Here is a 23,376-nt window from a genome sequence, read left to right on the forward strand (position 1 = left end):
ACTGTGTGTTCGTGTGCTATGCACACATGCATGTGTGCAAACATGCTCTTCCAGAACATTTTTTTTTTAAACAACAGATGCTCATAATCAATGTCTAAAAATAGCCTAGGGAGATGGCTGCTGGTAACGTGTGAGCACGAGGACCTGACTTTAGTCACCAGACCAGGCGTGGTGACACACATTTGTAACCCTGGCGCTGGAGAGGTGTGGAGATAGGAACGTTCCTTAGGCGCACTGCCCAGCCAGCCTCGCCTAATCAGGGGCCACCAGGCCAGTGGGGCACTCTGTCTTTAAATAAAAAAAAACGAAACAAAGAAGATGGAATTTGAGGAATGACACCTGGTATTTTCCTCTGAATTATACGCAGAAACAGCACACAGACATGTGCACATGTGAACAGAAACTCAGAAATGTCTAAAATTTTAAAGTAGGGTTCTTTAGCAACCTGTCTTGTTCTGCGTGTATCTCTCGTTTAAAGGACTGTGTGACTCCTGTTAACTCTCCAGCACCATGTCGGGAGATAAAAACAGATCAGGTGCCAGGCAGTGATGGCACACACCTTTAATCCCAGCACCTTGGGGGTGAGTTCCAGGCCAGGCAGGGCTACACAGTGAGAGACTCTATCTCAAAAACAAACAAACAAACAAACAAACAACACCCACCCACCCCAAAAAGAAGAAAAGAAAACTGAGCTAGTAATGGGGTTCCCTGGCGCTGTGGCTCAGTGGTAGACCACTTGCCTCCCATGTGTGAGACCCCTGGTTCAGTCCCCAGCTCTGCAACGAGGAAACGAAAGACAGAAATGGACGCTGTAAAGCAGCCTTCCTCCACAGCATCCCTTGCTTTGAAATGCTGGTGTGTGAACAGTAGCTGGTCTAAGCTGGCATAAACCCAACTGCATCCTTTCTCACTGGTGCCCTGGATGGCAGTGCCTCCTAGTCCTTACTTCTTGCTTATCCTGTTGTCTATGCTAATCTCTCCCCCTCCCCACATCTCTCTCTCTCTCTTTCTCTCTCTCTCTCTCTCTCTCTCTCTCTCTCTCTCTCTCTCTCTCTCTCTCTCTGTTCTGCTGCACACTCAGGCATTAGAAAGACAGAAAGAGTTCTTTGATTCCATACGGAGCGAACGAGATGACCTTAGAGAAGAAACAGTCAAGCTGAAAGAGGAGTTAAAGGTACGAAACCAAAGTGCAGTTTAAGAAAAGTACCAAGGTTGCTGCGCGGCGGTGGTGGCAGCACACCCCTTTAATCCCAGCACTCGGGAGGCAGAGCCAGGCAGATCTCTGTGAGTTCGAGGCCAGCCTGGTCTACAGAGCTGGTTCTAAGACATCCAGGGTTACACAGAGAGATCCTGTGTGTCTGTGGCCACGGGTACTGACTCTGCTTTTGTCACTGTGGTTGTGTTAATAAATTCGAGCCTTCAGTGAGCTATCCCCAGAAAGCGGGATGGATATCAGTGCCCGGCCATGCTTCTGCCTGGGACCATCGGGTGTTTACAACCATAACAGATCTGGAAAGTAGGTCAGAGTTCTAGCTCTGAGTTTGGCATTTATCTAAGTATCTAAGTATCTTACCCTCGTTAGAATGTATATGCTTCCCTGTTTAAGCCTCTTGTCGGAGGACTTCCTTAGCTGAACAATATCTGGGATACATGGAGGGATGGGATCGAGCTTACCCACCAGATCACAGGAAGAACGAGTTTCTCTTTGTGTAAGGGCCATGCCCAGGGGAAACCAGCAGGCAGCTCTAGGTGGCTTCACTGACTGCTGCAGCAGTGGTGCTGAGGGACGTGGCCTTGGCGACATCCTGACTGCCCCCAGACACAAGTCAGTGTCATGTCCCCAAAGTCAGAGCAGGAACGTGTCTGGAGACAGGCTTAGAGCTAAGACCTAAATGATGCTCCTCGTCCAGGCTGTGTGCAGCAGCTGGGAGTCTCCAAAGAGCCAGGGGGGAAATAGTGTTGGGGACCAAGTAGATAACAGAGGTCCTCTGCCACTGAGGTGGGCAGCTGCTCTCCAAGGGGTTGGCCATGTCCTCAGCACAGATGGTCCTTCTGAAGATGTGAAGCATCATGACCACCTGCAAATGCCATCTCTATGCAGACTACACTCAGTCCTTCCGTAACTCCTGCGCGTTCCTGTCTTCATCCTGGTCTCCCTCTTTTAAAGACTGGTCAGAGTTTATAGTGAAAGGTTCGCTTTCCTGATGTTCCACTTTGTGGCAGCCCACAGGTTAGTCATTGCCCTAGTTAGAAGAAAGTCTTTTAAAAGTGTCTTGTCACCAGAAAAATGGAGTGTGTATTGCAGAGGTTCTCAACCTGTGGGTCGTGACCCCCCAAAGGGGGTCACCTACCAGATGGTCACACGATGATTCATAACAGCAGCAAAATTACAGTTTTGAAGTAGTAATGAAATAATGTTATGGCCGGGGGTCAACACAACATTTAGGAATTATATTAAAGGATCACAGCGTTAGGAAGGTTGAGAACCACTGGCGTTTTGGAGCATACAAGAAGGAAGCATCGCAGATCTGCCTCTGTTGACAGACTGTGAGTGTGTGCCTAGGCACTTCTCCATCCCTGAGGAGTTAGCATCTACATCAAGGGAAATAGCATCCCTTTATCATTAATAAAACAGAGTTTAACCTGGTCTCACTGAGCATTATGTTAAACCTGTTTTGCTTGCAGAAACATGGAATAATCATAAATTCAGAGATAGCCACCAACGGAGAGACTTCAGACACACTAAATGACGTCGGACATCAAGCCCCAACGAAGATGACAAAGGAGGAGCTGAATGCCCTCAAGTCGGCCGGGGAGGGGACACTAGGTAAGATCCTTTCGCTGTGTGGTCCGCGTTGATTCACCTTTGTGCACCATCGGCATCGGAGTGACGGCCACTGATCGTTAACAGTCACTCGGCATGCCATGCATTCTGTCACTTCACAGTAGTGTCCCGGCCAAATCACGTGATCACCCACAGTGCTGTGCAGCATGCGTTTTGTGTAGCGCTTTCCACCCATGGCTCAAGGACACATTTCTTATTTGCTTTTCGAGGCCAAGCAGAAGGGGGTAGGCTCAAAGTCAGGTGATAGCGCTGAGCGTTCCATTTGGCTTTTCTCTGGATGCATTCCAATTATGTCTGTCAACGGAATCCTGTAGTAGAGTTGTCCGAAGGTCAGAACAGTGGAGGCCGTGAAGTGGGTTCACTGGCCATATTTTCCTGTCAGCCTGGCACACTTGGGCACCCACCATACAAGCATTTGGAGAGGGCGGGCGTAAGGTGCCTGAGTGGGACAGATGGCACCTGGGGATGACAGCCCTGAAGCTGCTGTCCCCACCCTGAGAATGGAAGGCAGCCTTGGCACTGGGAGTGAGTGGTCCTTGCTGCAAGTGGGGTGTGCTCACAGGAGTTGGCGTTCACCCGCCTTATACAGAGGGGGCTTCCTCTCTATGCCGCAGGTTTAGCTTCTATAAGAATAAGCGATTGAGAAATCTAATGGATACAGGAACATTTTCTATAATTTTCAGAGACAGAAAGATTCACATACTAATATGAGCCTTAAATTCTGGCTTTGGGATAAATCCAGTTGCTAGCATTTTACGAGGCGGGAGTCTGTGACTGTATACATTGAAGCCCACGTAGAAGCCTATAGGCCCCAGCTTCCCGGGACCATTTCCCCCTTGTGATTGTCAAAGCAATGTGCTCTCGTCGGTATGCGAGCTGCCGAACCAGGAAGAATCCATAGTTTCCGCCGTGCCTCCAGGACGGCCCCACAGGGGACTGCTCCTACTGTGCACAGTTGACCTATTCCTGATAATCATGTGACATGGCTAAAAGAAGAAGAAAAGCCACTTTTGTCAGTGGCCCCAAAGGGTTTGGGTTGTAATATCTCTCTAATCAGTGAAATGCTGTGGGAACTTCCAGTATATTTATTGTAAATTTACCTATTTCTGATGTTTCTTTAACACGAACTATATACCACTAAACATGTGCAATAGTAGAGAATCTTTAAGGGTGACATTAAGTTGCCTCCGAACAAAAGCCAGATATTTCCCACCATTTTCCTGGGATCAGCGATCCACCATAGAGACTACAAGGTTCTTAGATTGACAGGCTTTCACTTCCAATAAGATAATATCCAGTAGGCTGGGGATTTATTGACTGATTGATAAGGTTTTTGATGGATAGGTTAAACATTCACCTTGATCTTCAGCTTTCCTTTGTTGGGGTTCTTTATCACTCCCCTGGGAATGAAAGATCTGATGTGCCCTATAGGAGACCATTTTCCAAAGGAGACAATGCCGGGTAGAGGAACATAGATTGCTTTCGACCTTGAAGGGTTTACCCTAGAAGCGTCTTCCTTGAGACTGGCTTTCCAGCCAGTTTCTGAAAATGAATGTTATTTTGAGGAACCATGAAGGCTGCTGTGAGGACTGTGAGATTCATAGGAGTTGAGTGGCTGAGAGTGTGAGCATTTAGATGCGCGTCTAGAGTTAGGATTATGGAAGGGGGACCTAGAGTCCTTTCTGAAAGCCTTCGTGTGGCTGCCTGCCTGATCCACAGCTCTCTCTGTCAGTTAAATCATAACCTCACCTTTAAAAGTCAGTTCCTCCCAGATGGTGGCAGCCACTCTGGCCTTGAAGGTGGTGGCAGTGGCCCTTTGCTTATCAAAAACAAGCTCATGCAATTGCTGCTTTGGCGCATAGGCTTTGACAAAGGCTTGGTTTCTCTCTCTCTCTCTCTCTCTCTCTCTCTCTCTCTCTCTCTCTCTCTCTCTCTTCGTCCCCTTCAGAGAAAACTGGGTGGTAATTAGAACATGTGTTTGCATTTTAATATGTATTAAGTCCCCACCGCATCATGGGGTCCCTTCAATTCTCTCAATGGTCTTTTAGGAAAAGCCAAAGAAGTGGAGGTGGAAAAGGCAATTGTGCAGAATGTGGGGACAGGAGGAACCTTACAGAATACTGAGCAAGAGCAGCCCAGACCCAACCCAGTAAAGGACTGTGTGGACAAAGGGGTGTCACATCCCGGTGAGAATGCCGAGGACCAGAAACCCGCTGAAGACAGTGCCCTGTCCCCAGGACCTCTCCCAGGGGCCACATGTGAACAGCAGGTTCAGAGCCAAGCTCAAGAGAACACTTCTTTCCTCAAAAACCCAGGGCAGATTGAGTCACGTGAGGTCATGAACAACCCAGATGGTGGGACCAGAAACTCTTTTGAACAGTCCGACTGCCTGGGAGGTCTAGACAGTGAAGGGTCAGGGCCCGCCGCCGCCTTGGGTGTCAAAAATCAAAGTGAAAACTCTGTAGGTAATCAGGATAGAGGAAAACAAGAGGATTTGAAAACAGATTTGGAAAAAGTTAGTTTCGAACCATGTCCACACTATGTTTTGGGGCAGACGTCTGAAGTTGATGGGGTGAGCTGTACAGACTCAAGGGGCGCAGGTGGAAACCCCACGGAGAAGGTGGTGCAGGCAGGAGGAGCTGTAGCTGGGGAACAAGTGGATACAGCAGCCTCCGGTCCTCTGGAGCACAGTGAAGACACAGTGAGTCATGACGGAAGATGCATGACAGAGGGGGCAGAGCAGAGCTCAGAGGGAGAACTCACCCAGGGAGCAGCTAAGCCTGAGGTGGGTGGAGAAAATGCTGTTACAAAGGCTGGGAACACAGAAGTAAGGGACAAGAAGCCCATCCAGGCAGAAGTCCAGGCCACCCTTGGGGCTCCCATAGTACAGAGCGGCCATCAGGACACAGCAGGCCCAGGTAGCGCAGACGCCAAACACGCACCGCTTGATGCAAAAGAACCCCACAAAGAAAAGAGTGAGCAGCAGGCAGAGGCCTTGGATTCACCACAGAGGAAGACTAAGAACAAGAAGAAAAAAAACAAGAAGAAGAAACCTCCAGCCTCAGTGGAAGCCCGCCAAGACGCCAGCAAAGAGTTAAACTGTCAGAACGCAGAAGCGGGTGACCTGGAGGAAGAAGAGCAGACCCAGTACCCTGACCAAAAACAGGCGGTGGAAACCCAGAGTGAAGACACAGAAAACCCCGCACAAAAAATCACGGCAGGAAGCAGTGAATGTGTCGATTGCCCAGAAGATCCTAAAAGTGAGTCGACTGGAAAACAGAACCAAAAGGAGGAAGATGATGTAAAAACCCAGGCAGGGAAAGCAACAGCCGACAGAGACAAGTTGACGTCTGAGGCTGAGGAAGTTGAAGAACATGTCACAGATGGTCCCGCCGCCGACGGCCACACAGATGATGTCTTGGATCAGGACAGTCCCCAGTGTGAAGAAGGGGACATCTCCCCAATGGGAAAGAAGGGTTCCCGAAAGGATGCTAAGAGAGGAAGTAAAGAGGGGCATGTGCTGTCCCAGCATCCAGGACAGACGGTGGAGAAGGCTGTGGATGGCAGCAGTGTAGACAACAGTGACCTGTCAGGGGAGCTGGGGGGCTTCAGTTCAGAAGGTGGCGTGCAGACGAGAGGGGAGGCTGAGAATAGCAAGAATAAGGAGGATTGCACCATGTCATGAGGAGGCAGAGGCGGGCGGACGGGGGAGACAGTGGGCCCAGGACTCAACACACTAAGCCCAACCTCAAGAGTTCCATCCTTCAGCTCCACTGTCAAGGTTCAAGAATGTCCCCATTTCTGTGGATGTACCACGTGTCTGTCAATCACCAAATATCAACTACTTTAAGTTATAGACTGTTACTTGTAGATTTGTAGTCAACCATTGATCACCTAGACACCATTGTGTTCAGTTTCGGTTATAGCTGAGGACATTCCATGAGCATCAGGTGACACCCTGTCCCTGTCATGTCTGCATTCCAGCCTTAAGGTCCAAACTTACCATTTATTTGCTTTAGACCGAGATGAATGTGGATGTTCTTGACCAAATGTATCAGCATCTAGGGGAGGTGACCAAACAGCCTTAGATTTCTGCACTGTGAGCAGTGAAGAGTCAAACTACTATGTCTTATTAAAATAGATGTATTTTCATATTTGATCTTAATATGTACATCATAAGCTGTATTTAAAGGAGCTAGATTGATAGGTAGCATACACGTCACTGGGGGAGAGGAGCGGTACCTCAGGGTAGAGAGTAATCACTGTAGGGACGCAAACAGGTATCAGAAGACACAGGGAAACTACGCGCCTTTACCTCACAGAAGTGCTGTGTTTTGCACCAATGCTCTTGGATCTTATTGCCAATGGTACCCAAATTAATTTTATCAAAGATCTTTATTTCACTTCACAAGGGTGATATATAAAATTCATTTTATACGAATATTATATTTTTATTCTTTTCTGTTAATGACAAGCTGAAATTACATTTCCTACTTTAGTGTTTAGGAGAAACAGTCATTAAATTTTTTTAACTTTAAAGTTATCTTCCTGTCTGAATGTCTACTTATTATTAAAAAAAATACAAAAGTTCTTTGTTCTTATGCAAAGGACTTATTCGATTATAATCCAACATTTTATGTTTGGTATAAATATTTTTATTTGTTGTTTCTCAGTATTTTCTTATTGGAAAGTTATTATTTTATCTGCCTGAAGGAAATATGTATTTTCTATATAAAGAAGCATTTAGAAAATAATTGTAAAGTTGAATTTAAAAGTAATGGTGGGTATAAAATCACAAGGCTGTGTACTGTATGACTACTGTTGACATGTTATGGGATCATGTGAATTCATATTACTGTTACAAGGTAGAGAGGGTCAAAAAGACCAAAACCTCATTAAAGTTTGAGGCAAACTGAAGTGTCATAGAATTGAAATAAAAATATTTTATAATTTTACAAGCCTGTGGTTCTGGTCTTTGAGCCCCTTGACCTCTGACCCTGTTAGCTTTTTGCACAGTGCCCACATGAAGTCACTTCTGGCTTTGAACTCCCTCAGGGGTTCCAGAAAGACCAGTTCTCAGTGCCTTCATCATTGACAAGTGAACCCTGTGTTGAGGCTGCCAGGGCAATGGAATGGGAGCCCAAAGAAGCCGAGAGAGCAGCCCCATAGCCCATCTGCTGTACACTGTGGACACATCCATGTGCCCCGCCCCACCCCTTAAATTAGGGAAAGCCTCCATTTGCTCTGCTAAAATGTCCCAGTGCCTAGGGCTGTTTGTGGAAGAGGATAAAGTGATGAGGAAACATTGGCCGTGTGTGCACATGTGTCCTGAGAAACGGGACAGGTGATCTGGTGTCTGCTGTCCTGTGCCATGAACGTCAGACAAATCAGGCTGCAGGCTGTACCCCAGGGCTCTGCTGCAGGGCCAGAAGGCTGCAGTCTCCGGTCAAGCTCCCTTTCATACTTCAAATGTCTGCTCTCACTCAGACCCTTGAAGGCTGCCTCTGGGGGGTTAGAAGCCTACCTGAGGATCTTGTTTTCTACTGGTTGCTCCCTTCTGAGGAGGCCACACTGTGCAGCATGTCACATGGTCTCTATGCCAAGGGGCACACAGTAAAATGTGTTCCCCATGGCCTGCCTCTGAAAGACGGGAGGGGTGTTTCCTGTGCTGGGGCCCTGTGGGGGTCATACTTGGAACACTGTTTTCCAGCGAGAAGAGGCATTTCACCCACCCCCTTGGCCACTTCCACTACCCCCTTACACACTTCTTGCCCCTTTACACGTTTCTTGGCTATAAAGTCCAGGGGCTGAAGGAGGGCCGGCCCCCACCCATGCAGACCTTTTGGATGCTGTAACCAGAGGAGAGACGCAGAACAGCCGTCTTTTAGCCTCAGGGAAGGTGGAAGCTGACACTGTTAGGGCTCCGTCAGAGCTGGGATCAGGAGGGGCTCAGAGAAAGGGGCAGCCGGGGCATTCCTGCACCCCAGCATCACATTTGATCACACGGAAAGGAGACAACTCCCGTGGGTAATGGGGAGGGGCGTGCGATGGCTGAAAGACCCCCACAGTGCAGAGTACACATGACAGACTTTTATCATGAACAAACCACTAGACCTGGAAGGCTTCCTTTTGCCTGCTGAAGATGTGAACCCCACCTTTTGGAGTTATGGGGTTGACTGGCCTTGAGTGACCCTAGGGTGGAGTCGCCAAGGTTCCCAGACCTCAATGACAAAGAAACCAGGAGCTTGGAGAATTCCAGCACTTGTTTGGCTTCCTCAGGAATTTTCTAGAAGTCTCTTTTTTTTTCCCCATTTTCTGAGTCTCAAAACATAGCAGAAATTTTGCTAAAATTTTAATTTCAATTTGTTTTGTCAAGACAGGGTTTCTCTGTGTAACAGTCCTGGCTGTCCTGGAACTCACTCTGTAGACCAGGCTGGGCTGGAACTCACAGAGATCCGCCTGCCTCTGCCTCCCAAGTGCTGGGGTTAAAGGCGTGCGCCGCCACCACCTGGCCAAAAAAATAAAAAAATAAGTCCTTTAATGATACAAAGATAACTTTAATAGCCAGCCAACTGATTTTAACGTGAGTACAAAAGAAAGCCCCAAGTTCAGGATAATATGAGTTCTTTTTGGGTGCCTCGTCTCTGAAAATTACAATCGCTGTCTTTAGTGAGTAGTTTGTGCCTGTTGCGCATTGAGTGTTACAGATCAGTGAGCCTGCTGTTTACAGAGTCAAGGTAGGGGATTGAGCACAGAGCATACCAGTGCACCCCACTCTCCACAGCAAGGTAGATTCTGCTCTGTCTACACCAAATACTTTCACTTTTCCTTTTTATCTTTTTTTTTTTTTTAGGATCTCATTATATATTCCAGACTGGCCTTGAACTCACTGTGTAGCTCAGACTGGCCTGAATCTCAGCGACCTCCTGCCTTCGCTCCCTAGAGCTGGCATTACAGGCCCGTACTTCCACAACCCGACTGACTCTGTGTTTGCCTCTCCAACCCTTCTTTCTGGTCTCTGAGTAGCTCTTTTTCATGGTCTCTTCCATAAAGCTCAAGTTCAGACCACCCACACTGGTCTCCACTGCCTCTTTTATTATATCTTACCATTTATTCTTTGCTGCTTTTCTAGGTTATTTGAAGTCAAGAGAAAAAAAAAACAATATTGTATAATTGATAGATGAGCTTTAAGTCCATGCTCATCACAACTATAGTTTTTGTTTGTTTTTTTATTTGTTTGTTTTTATATGAGGCTAAAATACGTAAGGGGAGGATTGCTTCACTATTGGGTAGATTTTGGAAAAGAAAGAATAAAACACGTAGCAGAAGCCACTGGGCTGTAAATTAAAGTAGGACACCAAAGGGTCAGAAAACTGCATTAATTCTTGACATTTTAGTTGTAAGCCTAGCCTTTAACAGCTGAGCCGTTTCTCCATCTCAGAAAACTATTATTATTACTATTATTGATATTTTCTGTTGGCTTTTATTTTTGCTATATTCTACCTTTTTGGAAGACAGTTAGCAACGCCGGTAACTTGGATTAGGATGTTCCTGGATGATCTGAAATGAAAACAGAGATGAGCTTTTATGTGCGTGGGTTTTCACACATGGCTCATCCAAGTTAATTACTGACAGTGTGAGAACAAGATCAGGTTGGGAATGGGAGGTCTAGGCCAGGTTTTAAGGGTTCCACTTAGAGGTTTAAGTCTAGATCTGGAAAGGCCATAGAAAGCAGCGGACAGGACACCGCAGGCTGGGCTGTGAGTGCTTAGGCTTTAGGAGTCACCTAACCATCATACTGGGCCTCCCATACATCTGAAGAAGGAAAACACAAGATGGCTGCTCATGGGGACCCTGGGCTCAACACAAGTGGTAACAGTGTCCCCATAGGCGTCCAGCGTCTCTGTCAGTACCAAGAATCCTGAGTTTTGCCTTTAAATGTGAAAATCCTCACTTGGACTCAGGTCTTCCTGCAGACCGGAGAGTCTTTAGTACTCTCCTATAGAGATTTGGGAAACTGACTGACAGACACACAGACAGACAGACAGACAGACAGACAGACACACACACACACACACACACACACACACATCCTTCCAAGATGGGAAGAATTACAGGAACCAAAGCTGGTACTGAGCTTTTTTTTCAGAAGAGTAACAACATATTATAACTGGCTTAGTGGACATGGTGCCTGGGCTTGTGGTTTGTAAACAGAGTTAAAACTCTGACGTCAGCGAAATGAGAACGCTAACTAGATGTGGAGTGTGAACTCGGAAAGAGCTCCCCTTGAAGCTTTGGTGCCCGTGAGCGACCACACTGCACATTGCTAAGCCGTGAAGCCTGTGAGATCTTGTGTTGCAGCCCGTCTTCCTAGCGTTCTTGCATGCTAGCCTAAGTAGAAGATTAGCCTGTTTGCATGAGCCGGAGGCTGTCCTGAGGAGAAGCATGTCGGGAGGCTGGCACCACCCCTTGGCTGAGCCCCTCCCCATCCTGTCTGTGGCCTCCTCATTCATCGTGGTACGTGTTTAACTACCTTCATCACTCATCCACTAACCCGTCCGTATGTTATTCTGTCGGTGATGTGCTGAAAGGGCAGGATACAGATTCACCTGCGTCTTTCTGATTTCTCCAGATGTCAGGTTGAAAAAGCTCATGGATGAACGGGAAGGCTTGTTGGAGCAGGTAACCACCTTTCTGTTATTTTACAACATTTTGGGTAGGGTACCTAAAAACATGCACCTCTTCTCAGCCTTCCTTCTTGCTCACTCTGGAAACCCCTAAATGTCTGTGTCTGAGAACAGTACTGGCCTGATGATTTGACTCAGAACATTTCTTTCACAAAAGGCTTAGTGAGGACCCAAAACCACGGGGCAGCATTTGGTACATTCAACATGAGATGCTGCTTCAGCCGTGAATGTTGCAGGGTAGAGATCTGCCAGAGAGAGAAAGAGAGAGAGAGAGAGAGAGAGAGAGAGAGAGAGAGAGAGAGAGAGAGATGACCCTGCTCTTCCATTTGTCCCTGCACTCAGAATCAGATGACCTTTCCAGAGACATTTCTTAGAATAACTGACCAAAATTGGTTTTAATCATAATTTTTCTTTATTCTTGAGAATTTCATACATGTATGCAAGGAAATAGGGTCATATCCACCTCCAATTTCCATCCTTCAACTCCACCCTCTGCACTTCACGTTCTCTCCCCCACCCCCAATAATGCACTAAGGCCAGTTAGCGCTGCCTTTCTGTGCATGGATGTGGGGCTGTCATTGGAGCACAGAAACTTAGCAATGGGAACACCTGAAGAAGAATGGTTCTCCCCCATCAGCTATCAAGAAGTACCGACAGCCCCTCATTAAGGCCTGGGGCATAATGAGCATGCCCCGGTCTATGCTGGAATTTTGACTCACTTAATGTTGTGCAGGTAACACAGCTACCATGAGTTCATGAGTACAACAGCTATCTCATGTCCAGAAGACAGCGTTCCACGGCATGCCTCCCCACAGTCTGCCTCTTACATTCTCTCTGCCTCCTCCCTGTGACATTCCCGGAGCTCTTGGGGGTGGGGGTGATAAAGATGTCCCTTTTAGGGCTGAGCGCTTAGTCTCTTATTCTCAGCGTTTTGACCAGTTATGTGTCTCTGCACTGACTGCCGCCCTCCGCTAAGAGAGGCTTCTCTGACGAGGGTTGAAAGCAGCCCGGAACTATAAGTAAAAACATAAACATTCAGAGGGCAACATGGTTTAAATCGTGACTTATCTTTGTCCCGCTCTCTGACTTCAGGAAATGCCGAAGGGCTCTGTTTCATCTTTCTTGTCTGCAGGATAGTTAAAAATGATTCCTCAGCCACTTTCCAAGGGAGTCAGTTACTCCTCCAACTCTCCCTCACTTTCTGCAGTTCTGTTAGCCTTTCAGAATTGGATTAAACTCAAGAGGAGACTTTGTGGGTCCTGTGCATATTTTAAAACATGTATGCACTGCAGATCCTCTCCGTGATCCCTTGGGAGCAGCGTGCACCCACGGGGGTGGTGAAGTAGAGGGGTGGAGCTTGCAGAAAAGCAACTGGCTGCTAGCCACTCTTGACCCTGTGTGTTTCTCCATCTCCGAGAGAAGACTCTTGTAAGGCTCCCTCCATAAAAGCTGGCCAGTGCCTCCACACCAACATGCTGCTTGACCAGGTTCTGTGCAGACGCACACAGTTTTATAGGGGACTTTCTTCCCATATTCCTGCACCCATGTGCCTTAAGGGGCCTCATATCTTTGTGACTAAGCAAAGGTCGGTATCATGAAATACTAATTTCAAATATTTGTTGTGCAATCTACTCCTGAGTCCCAGAAGAATTTCAGCCTGAGAAACTACTGTTCACAGAAGCTGGGGAGATAGCTCAATCAGTAAAGTACTGGCAGAACAAGCAGGAGGACCTGAGTTCAAATCCCCAGCACCCATGTAAAAGCTGGACAGGATGACATGCACTTATAATCCCAGAGCTAGGGAGGTGGAGGCAGGTGGATCCCTAGAGCTGAGTGACCAGCCATCTTCCCCGAGTGCATAAGCTAGGTACAGTGAGAGACTCTATCCCCCCCCCCAAAAAAAAAACAAAAACAGTGACGCATAATGGAAGGACATACCCAATGTTAACCTCTGGCCTCCATAGGCACACACCTACACAAACACACACATACACACATACAATGTACACAAGAGTTACTGTCCACTGGGTTACAAAAGAATTCATGCCTGAAGTTATACTCCCTTCTGAAGTGAACTCTGGTCCTCAGAATCTTTTCATTTAACTTTTGGGCTGGTGGAGCCCAGGCTAGACTGTAGCCTTTTCATGAAGTTCTCCTGTATACTCCTGTGACCCTTGCCTCTAGCACCTTGGGGTCACGCTAACGGCAAGGCAGTCGCCTGCTGTATTCTGGGTATGACAGGCTCTAAATTCAGCTTTTCAGTTTCCTTTAGAAAAAAAAGAAATGAACGGATTTTACTGGTGGTGTTTTCAGATTAAGAAGCTCAAAGGGCAGCTGGAGGGAAGACAGAGGAACAGCAAGGACCTTCTGCGACCAGAGGATGGCATCTTGGAGAATGGGACAGACGTGCATGTCCTGGATCTGCAAAGTAAATGTTGCCTCCTGTGTGGAAATGCGTGCTTCCTGTGTGCTGATTGTAAACGCTTGTGGTGAAGATTCCCGGCATTCCCTCCTGTCCCTTGGTAGTTCCTGAATTCCACAGCACAAAGACCTTTTTTGTGGGTGAAGCAAAGTGGGCAGGAGGCAGCATGAGCCTGTGGGATGGAGCTAGTGTCCCAGAATGCACAGGGGGGCATGGAGGAAACATATTTGCTTGGCTTCATGCGATAGTGTTTGGGTCTGCCGATATGATGCTTCATGCTAGTCTACCAGAGACAAGCTTACGGGGGATGAGATAATGTCCCGCCTCTCTCCTACGTCTTCTTCCTGCATCTTTGGGGGTTCCTTCTTATCTTGGGTCTTCTGCCTATACATAAGAGATACCAGGCATGTTTCTGGCCAGGAGGACTCAAGGAAGGCATGCCTTGTCTGATTCTGTGGAGACTGAGACTAGAACTTGAAGATGTGTGAGATGATTCTAGAAGAGCTGGTTCCCAGAAACAGAATGTTCTAGTGCCTGAGAATTTAACCCATGTCCCTTTTTTGTCACCCTTTAGGAGATGCCAACAGACAGATCAGCGACCTCAAATTTAAACTTGCAAAGTCTGAGCAAGAGATAACTGCCTTAGAACAAAATGTATGTGCGACTCTCCTCAGTCCTGGGCCGTTTATAGACGGGTGGCTGGAGTCAAGTCTGAGGTGGGGGCAAAAAGCAACAGAGCAGCGTTCTCAACCTTCCTAATGCTGAGACCCTTTAATACACTTCCTCATGTTGTGGTGACCCCCAAACATGAGATTACTTCTGTTGCTACTTCACAACTGTAATTTTGCTACTGTTATGAATCGTAATGTAAATACCTGTGTTTTCTGATTGTCTTTGGAGACTCCTATGAAAGGGTCATTCAACAGCCCAGGGGTCACAACACACAGGTTGAGAAACATTTCCATAGTGACTTGGAGAGGCAGGGCGATGAACCTGGGTTCAGATCCCCAGTTCCCATGTGAGAAGTCACGTGTGGTGCAGCGTATCTGTACGCCTTGCCTGGTTGGTGGAGACAGGAGGGTCCTTTGGACTTGCTGGCCAGTCAGGCTAGCTAGTCAGTGGAGTCCGGGTTCCGTGAGAGACCCTGTCTCAAGTCTAAGGTAGAAAGCAAGTGAGGAAGATGCCTGATATCACCCTCTGGCCTTCACACATACACACACACGTCCTGAGGGTGTGGTTAAAGCAGCAAGTAAGTCTCTTAAGGCATTTATTTATTTAGTCTTTTGTTTTTGAGACATGGTCTTATGTAGCCCAGGCTAGCCTCAAACTCACTATGTAGCCAAGGGTGACCTTGAACTCCTGATTCTCCTGACTCTATTTCCAAGTGCTGGCATCACAAGAGTCTATCACATGCCTGGCTTTCGAGGCACTGCTCGCAGAGTTGGGAAGGAAAGATTATTGTCACCATGGTACTGATGTTATTTAAATGTTGTAACAAAACAGCTCATGTCAATGTGGCTTGTGAATGTCTTAGACTTTCTTACTGTTTATTTTATATGGGAGATGGCTCAGTCTATCAAGTGCCTGCAAGACGACCTGAATTGGATCCCCAGGATCCACATAAAAAGTTGAGTGTGGTGGCAAGAGCTTACCATTCCATCCCCGTGCTTACCAGCCGAGCTGCAGGCCAATGAGGACCCTGTCTCAAAGAACCCACAATGGATGGCTCTTAAAGAACAGCACTGGGTGTCGTTTTGTGCTCCCCCATGCATATGCACACATGTGTACCCACACACACATGAATACACATACACATAAGAATAATTAAAATAGTTGTTAATTCAACACACGTCATGCTAAGACATCTCCTTCCCTGAACTTCTAGCCTTTCTCCCCCAAGCCAGGTGAGTTCCTCCTGATGAACAAACATAGGGCCCTCCCACCTCTGCACCTCCTAGGGGTAGCCTATGGTACATTCCAGGATGAGTCCAAAGGAAGCACTTCCCCTCAGCTAAGGATATATGTGCTGGAACTTTTCATAGTAACAAAGGGTGTTGCTATATATCTAGGATGGCTGCTATGAATTTGTATTTGAGTTTGTGATCCTCCTGCCTCTGGGTTCCAAGTGCTGGCATGTGGACACGAACCCATCACATCCACATCAAGCCTCCCTCTGCTCTTGCACATCACTCCTGGCCTTCCAGGGCAGCAGCCGAGGATGTGTGCTGAGGTCCTGCCAGCATCGTTCTGCCTCACATTCTGCCCAGGCCAGTGAGCACAGGCCAGTGAGCACAGGCCAGAGGGCAACATTCTGACCCCCATGATTTTGATTTGAGTTCTGGGAATCGAACTCGGGTATTTTTGCAAGCACTTTCAAGTCCCACAAGGGAAAATGAAAGCAAAGAGAGATCCACCCTTTAGACTGGGGCCATTGTTGTAAGGATGGGGTCACTTAGAAATGCTACCGGACAGCTTGGCTGGCCAGAACCCGAGCAATATCCAAAATGCCACACTCTCAACTGCGTGTTTTCAGTTTTATTAAATCGTAACCTTTGACCACAAATACAATAAAGCAAACTGCAAAAGAATACGGTGGATGAATTTGTGTCAACGGCTTTCCCCTTCCTTTCAGGTAATAAGGTTAGAAAGCCAAGTAACACGCTATAGATCAGCTGCTGAAAACGCAGAAAAAATAGAAGACGAACTAAAGGCAGAGAAACGGAAACTCCAAAGAGAGGTAAACTTCCTAGGCCTTGTCTAGGGGACAAATGGGCCACAACTGTCCCTTAAGGTCAGTAGAGAGTGAATTGACCAAGTCTGGGGCATTCGTTACCAGCTCAGCCTGGCCACCCTCAAGTTCTGACATGCTACCAAAGGCATCATGGTACAGCCCCTCTGAGCATGCGCTGCAGGACTCGTCCATAAACATCAAGTTATTATGAGATAAAGGAGCAGCCAGGCCTCTTAACGCCTGCATACTTTGTGCTACACAGGGCAACTCAGGAGAGGCAGGCAGGGATGGAGGCCAGCGCTGGGCTGAGTGGTTCGAGGCCACCTGCCATGCTTCTGCTCCTTCTTTGAAGACTGAATGTTTTACGTTCCCAAAAACACTTGGCAAAGATGCCCACTTGGAAAATACAGCATCTGCTGGGCCTGTGACTGCATGCTGGAGAGTGGGCACAGTTAATAATGAAATCACTTCTTTAAATACTGCAAACCTAGCATTCTGTTTTCCATTCCCAACCACTAGCATGTATTTAGTCTTTGGGCACTGCTTCCTGCCACCCACCCAACCCCCATGGTTTCTCCCTTTTCGAGTTCAGTGTTCTGTGAGGTTAAGTTTGATTATGAGCCAGAGGAACATCCCAGGCCTGAGGAAGGAGGTGGGAGGCAGAAGGTGGAATCTTCTTTCCTGGAACCCAGCTATCTGCATGGGTAGAAAGCAGAGCTGTGCCCTACCCACCGACAGCTCCACCTCTGTGGTAGGGAGCTCCCTCCCTAGGGCCAGCCCTCTGCCATGATGCCTGCAAGCCTAGAAGCAACCTGCTCACATGGCTACCTAGATGCTGTCCAGGCCCTCTGCCCCTGGCTCTAGGCTGAGGCTGTTTGGGGTTCTGACATTCAAGCTTTGATTTTCAGCTACAGAAACCTTGCTCTGGATCCCACACCAGAGAGCTACCTTCTCCAACTGGTCCAGGCTGTTTCATTTGTATTTGATGGCTCACTATGCTCACCATTTCTGAGCCCATCAAGACCCACAAGGTAGTGTGGGTCTGGAGTCTAGTTCCAGATAAGGAGCATCTCCTGGTTAAGATGCCAGAACCAGGAGCCATATATTGTTTTTCAATTAACAAACATAGGATAGAGCAATAACTCTGTGGTTAAGAGTACTTGCTGCTCTTGCAGAGGACCCAGGTTCAGTTCCCTGCACTCACATGACAGCTCACAAGTGTCTATAATTCCAGTTCAGAGATTCTGGTGCACTCTTCTGGCCTCCTTGGGTACCTGCATGCACATGGTACACAGACATAAACATATACATAGAGTACTAACTTTCACAAATAAACATGTGACCAAGTATTTAAAAAGGAAAAAAAGAAAAACATGCAGACACATGATTTTTAGGATTTCAGTGCAGGAGGACTGTAGTGTTGCTTTCTAGTAGGGCTGGACTCTTAGCCACGCAAAACCCCGTCACGTTGCGGGGAAGCCTGGTTCCCCACACTCATTCATTGCCTTTTCTCCTCCTTCCAGCTTCGATCCGCACTGGACAAAACAGAAGAGCTGGAGGTGAGCAATGGCCACCTGGTGAAGCGACTGGAAAAGATGAAAGCCAACCGCAATGCGTTCTTGTCCCAGCAGTAAACACCGGCACTGAGTGGGCAGCTCGCAGGGGACTGGGCAGCTCCCGGGGGGACTCAGACGCCTAGTGTGGCTTCGCGGGCCTTTCTCTGTGATGTCAGGAGCACTGCATCTTTCCCTACCTCTGAGGGAAGAAGTGCTTCCGGGCAGGGGTCACCTGGGGAACCCAGCAGCACCAGATGCTGCCGACTACAGACCCCTGGCCCAGCCGGGTGATGCTCGAAGCCTGCAGATTTCTTCATAAGCACACTGGGTCTCGTGAGAGCTCTGGACTTGATGCACAGGGGCCTCTTAACACCACCAACAGGGGTGATGGAGGTCATGGGTAAGGTGGGACTTGATTTTCTTTTGTGTCTTGCTGAAGGTTGAGGGGAAATGTGGTGGTGTTGGGGAATATCCATGGCGGGCCCTCCAGTCTGAGTAACTCTAGTAGTGGCTCTGCGTCCCTGCTTCCCATACACAAAACACTGTGGAACCACAAGCCATTACCAAGCAAAGCTCCTCCACGGAGACAAGGCGATGGTCTAGACGTAAAGTGACCTTAAGAAGACTCTTTACAGGCAACACATGAAGCTTTTCTAAGGGACTTTTGCATCGGTTCAGTTATCAGAGTACTTTCTCCCAGGGTCATTGGGTGGTAGCTTCACCGAAAACAACAGCTTTTCATTTGCATTATTTAATCCTTATATTTGGAATTGAAGTTGTTAACTTCTTTTAAAGAATGTACTGCTAGAAAAAAATTTTAAAAATGAAATGTTAAAGAGAGCGGTGTGGCTTTTTAAGATTTATTTATTTATATGTGTGTGAATGTTCGCCTGCATGTATGTATGTGTACCACATGTGTGTGGTGCCAGAAGAGGGCGCTGGATCCCCAGGACTGGATTTACAGATGCCTGTCAGTCACCAGAACTGAACCCAGGTCCTGCAGCCAGTGCTCTTAACCACTGAGCCATCTCTTCAACCCCCAAAGCGGGAGTCTTACTCTTCTTTTGAGATAACTGTTAAGAGTTCATACTCAAGAAAGAGTGTTCAACGTGTGTTTGCTGTTTTCAGAGGTATTGTAATGGGGATGGCCACCACACCTCACAACGTGAGATGATTCCTGGGATACAGACATGGGGAAAGGAGAAACCAATTCTCATGTGGTTTTATTTTTTCCCACTGAAAAATATCATTACTTGATGTCATATTTGTTTATTAGGAATCAGCTTTCATTTTGATTTTTTTTCTTCAATGTGTGTGTGTGTGTGTGTGTGCATGTGTGCATGCTTGCGTGCGTGTGTGCAAGCGTGTGTGTGTGTGTGTGTGTGTGTGTGTGTGTGTGTGTATGTGTGTGCGTGCATGCGTGTGTGTGCCACAGCATATGTGTGAAGGACAGGGGACGACTTGAAGGGAGTCGGTTCCCTCTTTCCACCATGTGAATCCTAGGCATTAAGATCAGGCCATCAGGCATCCGTAACCATCACCTTTAAATGCTGAGCCCCATCACTGGCCCCATCCTTTTAAGCATAGCACATGAATTCAATTGTTTTCTTTCCCTGTTGTTTTTTTAAGCAAAGTTAGAGCCAGTGTCCTGGGGATGTAAAGGACACCGAAGAGGTAAGAAAGGTAGACTCCATTGCAGGACCACAGGAGGCAACGCCGAGCAAGCTGACTGCTTGCCGATTTTCAGTTAGCCTTGGTATATCTGTCACGTTTCAAAGAGCGCTGGGAAGCAGGCCCACCTCTGACGGTGACTACGGGTGTGAACTGAAACAGCAGCATCCAGAGATGCCGTGGGGCATGAGTTCAGGGAGTTAGAAAAACATGAGTCAAAGTGCTAGAGGTCGGGAGGGTCCACGCCCCGGCCTGTGTAGACCCAGGGTAGACAAGGCCGTGTTTCACTGGGTCCCAAATAATCCTGTGCCCCCATATGCCATCCACGCCCAGGGACAAGCACTAAGGGGGAGAAGGGAGAAGGAAGCAGAGTTTCCTTGAGGGAAGGTCTACTGGGTGGCCTTCACTGCACATCCCATGCCCCGTGAGGACAGTAAGAAAGAGGGAAAGAAACTAGGTGGAAATCCCTCTGGGAGCCTCTCCTGGGCCAGCCAGCCTGTAGAAAAGCAGTGGATATTTCACTTGTCTTACCCTGTGGTTTCTTCCACAGTATTTTAATATAAGTGCATTTAACCAGTAAAAACAAAGCAGATGATCCACAGAGAATGCTGGCAATAGCAAACTCTTCTGTGACACCTGGACATGAAATCCGATGCTTTCCTGGGTCTCCATTCTTTTAATTGCTGTGACAACATTATGCAGTGACTATTGTTTCAGAATTCAGAGTCTGCATCATACCCAGCTCCTAATAAAGAGGAAGCTAGAACACAGCTTCAGAATGCATCCCTAGAACACAGCTTCAGAATGCATCCCATAGGAAAGCTTTCTTTGCAGGTGAAAACTCTTGGGGTTTGGGGGTAGCTTCTTCCCTGCGAACCAGCCTTCCTCACCTCGGCTGTTCACAAGCTGGAGCATTCGGGGGAATACCTCACTCACGCACGACAGAATGTTAATCTGTATCCTTGATGTCTACCCTCAGATGATGCTGGACTGCAGCCTAAATCGCGGCAGGAATTAAGTCTCTCCATGCTGTGAAGTAGCGCCGTTGAGAACCAATGCTGGAAACTGAATTTTAAAAATTGAGAGTAATGGTTGAGATCTTGGGCCAGAACCACTTTTCTTTCTTACAAATCATATTGACGTTTAGAAATAGAATAGCGGGGGAGGGGGTAGAACAAGGGAATCCGTGGCTGATATGTAAAATTAAATTATATTATAAAATTTTTTTAAAAAGGAGAAAAAAAGAAATAGAATAGCATCCAGTCAAAAGCCCATTCAAAAACATGAGTGGATACTACAGATCCAATGAGACTGTAATGGGATGGCGTTTTCCACTGCATTTAGCTAACAGCTAAAATGTCAACTAGGGAATCTTGTAGCTGGAGTTTTTCTGGTCCCGCCTGGCCCACAATCAGGACAAATCTTTCTCACCCACCAGTCCCGCAGCCACTCAGACTCAACGAAGCAAACACACAGAGACTGATATTACTTATAAACTGTATGGCTGGGCAGGCTTCTTGCTGACTGTTCTTATATCTTAAATTAACCCATATCTATAAATCTATACCTTGCCACATGGCACGTGGCTTAGCAGTATTTTACATGTTGGTACTCATGGCGGCGGCTGGCAGCATCTCCTGACTCAGCCTTCCTGTTCCCAGAATTCCCACCTATACTTCCTGCCTGGCTACTGGCCAATCAGCATTTTATTTATACAGAGCGATATCCACAGCAGAATCTATTCTGGCGAGTTGGCTTAGTGGGTAAAGTACCTGCTGCACAGTGTGAGACTCAAAGTTCAGTTCTCAGTGCCCTCATAAGCTGGACATGGTGGCATGTGTACCTGTAACCCCAACAACGGGACAGAGATGGGTGGATCCTGGAAGCTTGCTGGCCAGGCTAAATAAAATGGCAAGTTCTGGGTTCATTAAGAGAACTTGTCTCAAAAATTAGAGAAGCATCAATGAAAGATCCTGACATCAATCTGTGACCTGCACACATTGCCTGCAGGAGTGTGTGCACTGGTGTGCATATGCACAACACACACATACACACATACACACACACACACACACACACCATGATTTTGCTTTGTTTTTTAAATAATCTACAGCTGATGCATATTTGGAGACAGGGTCTCATTGTATAACACTGTCTGGCCTAGAACTTGCAAGGTAGACCAAGCTGGCTTCAAACTCACAGAGCTCTGCTTGCCTCTGCCTCCCAAGTGCTGGGATTAAAAGCATGCACTGCCACTTCTGGCTGCTGGTATTTTTATTAGTTCTCAAATACACATTTCTGGTGAGTACAGTGCCACACTCTTAGGGAAAGGTGAAAGAGTGTCCACAATAAGATGACTTCTCAGAGGGGAGCAGGGCCATCTCAGAGGCTGCGGGTGGTGGGATGGAGAAGCTTCAGTTCTTGGCTGGGTGGAACTAGCCAGTTTCAGGTTTCAAATGAGGCACTCACATCGGTTTGTATCACTAAGTGGTCGCAACTAGATGAGGCATGTGTACATGTGCCTGCCTGGGTGTTTCAAAGTGATGGAACTGCTGTTCCTGACCTGCCTGACTCTCTTACCTGGAGCCATACATAGTACATAGGTGTGGAAGATGCTTGGGAACCAGGAGGAGCCCTGCTCAGGGATCAGAGTCCTACCCAGGAGCCTCAGGGACAGCGTTCCCAGTAATCAATCATTTGAGGACTGGAAAGTTGTCCCCCATCCTGGTCTGTGTCTAATGCCACTATTTGTCCATTTGCTGTCCCCACCTTCTCCTCCCCACTTCTTCCTGGTCTTCTACTAGAGCTGCCCTGCTTGCTAGCTGCTGGACAGCTCCTACCTGGTCCCCAGGGGCACCGAGTGCTTGGCAGGTACCACAGGTCCTAGTGAAGTCTCCAACAGGCCACCTCATGGGCAGCATAGTAATGAGAACCCCAGAGACTTAGGGAGAGGCTTCAGACCCAGGACCATTTGAAGCTTCATGTGAGCACTACCTAGACTCCGGGAGCGTCCCTCACTGTGCTCGGTGTGGGAGACAACCAAAGGGAAAGAGAAGACGGTCAGGTTTGTCTTCACTCATTCCCTCTAGCTCTGGCTCCATCCCCACCTGCGGCCAGCGGAGGTCATCGAACACCTCGTCTAAGAGTGGCATCTATGTCCAACCCTAATCTAAACGAGGCCTGTCTGCCCAGGTCAGGTGGGATGGGTTTCCTCTGCCTCTCTCCTTTCCCCAGGGAAAGGCAGCCATCTCCACTGTACCAACCACTCTGAGCTGCCTGGGTTGTCTTAACCTGCCACGGCCTGTGTGGAGGTCGGCAGCAGATGAAAACACAAATTCACCCACCAGAGTTTTACTAAATGTTTTTATATTTTCATGTCCAAAATTTTATATCCCTCCCTTTTTTGACAACCTGGATCTAATGTCATTCTGATGCCATAGAAAAGTATTGTTCCCCCTCTCGCA

General features: G+C 47.6%; 1 protein-coding gene across 30 annotated transcripts in view; it reads left to right on the forward strand.

The window, feature by feature from the left end:
• Positions 1-19,081, forward strand: part of Lrrfip1 (LRR binding FLII interacting protein 1) — a 136,245-nt gene extending 117,164 nt beyond the window's left edge. For 19 of the 30 annotated variants that reach the window (XM_037210093.1, XM_037210097.1, XM_037210099.1 and 16 more), the window contains 3 exons: positions 1,082-1,174; positions 2,686-2,827; positions 4,894-7,800. In XM_037210093.1, the coding sequence (XP_037065988.1) occupies positions 1,082-1,174; positions 2,686-2,827; positions 4,894-6,530 (1,872 nt within the window). In that variant the 3' untranslated portion in view covers positions 6,531-7,800. Of the gene's footprint in view, positions 1-1,081; positions 1,175-2,685; positions 2,828-4,893; positions 7,801-11,477; positions 11,528-13,845; positions 13,961-14,528; positions 14,671-16,586; positions 16,692-18,208 lie in introns of those variants that run through there. The other 11 variants (XM_037210116.1, XM_037210117.1, XM_028880368.2 and 8 more) reach the window with 4 other exon arrangements.
• The last annotated feature ends 4,295 nt before the right edge of the window (positions 19,082-23,376 follow it).

This window comes from Peromyscus leucopus, chromosome 13 (genome assembly GCF_004664715.2).
Source record: "Peromyscus leucopus breed LL Stock chromosome 13, UCI_PerLeu_2.1, whole genome shotgun sequence".
NCBI classification, from domain to species: domain Eukaryota; kingdom Metazoa; phylum Chordata; class Mammalia; order Rodentia; family Cricetidae; genus Peromyscus; species Peromyscus leucopus.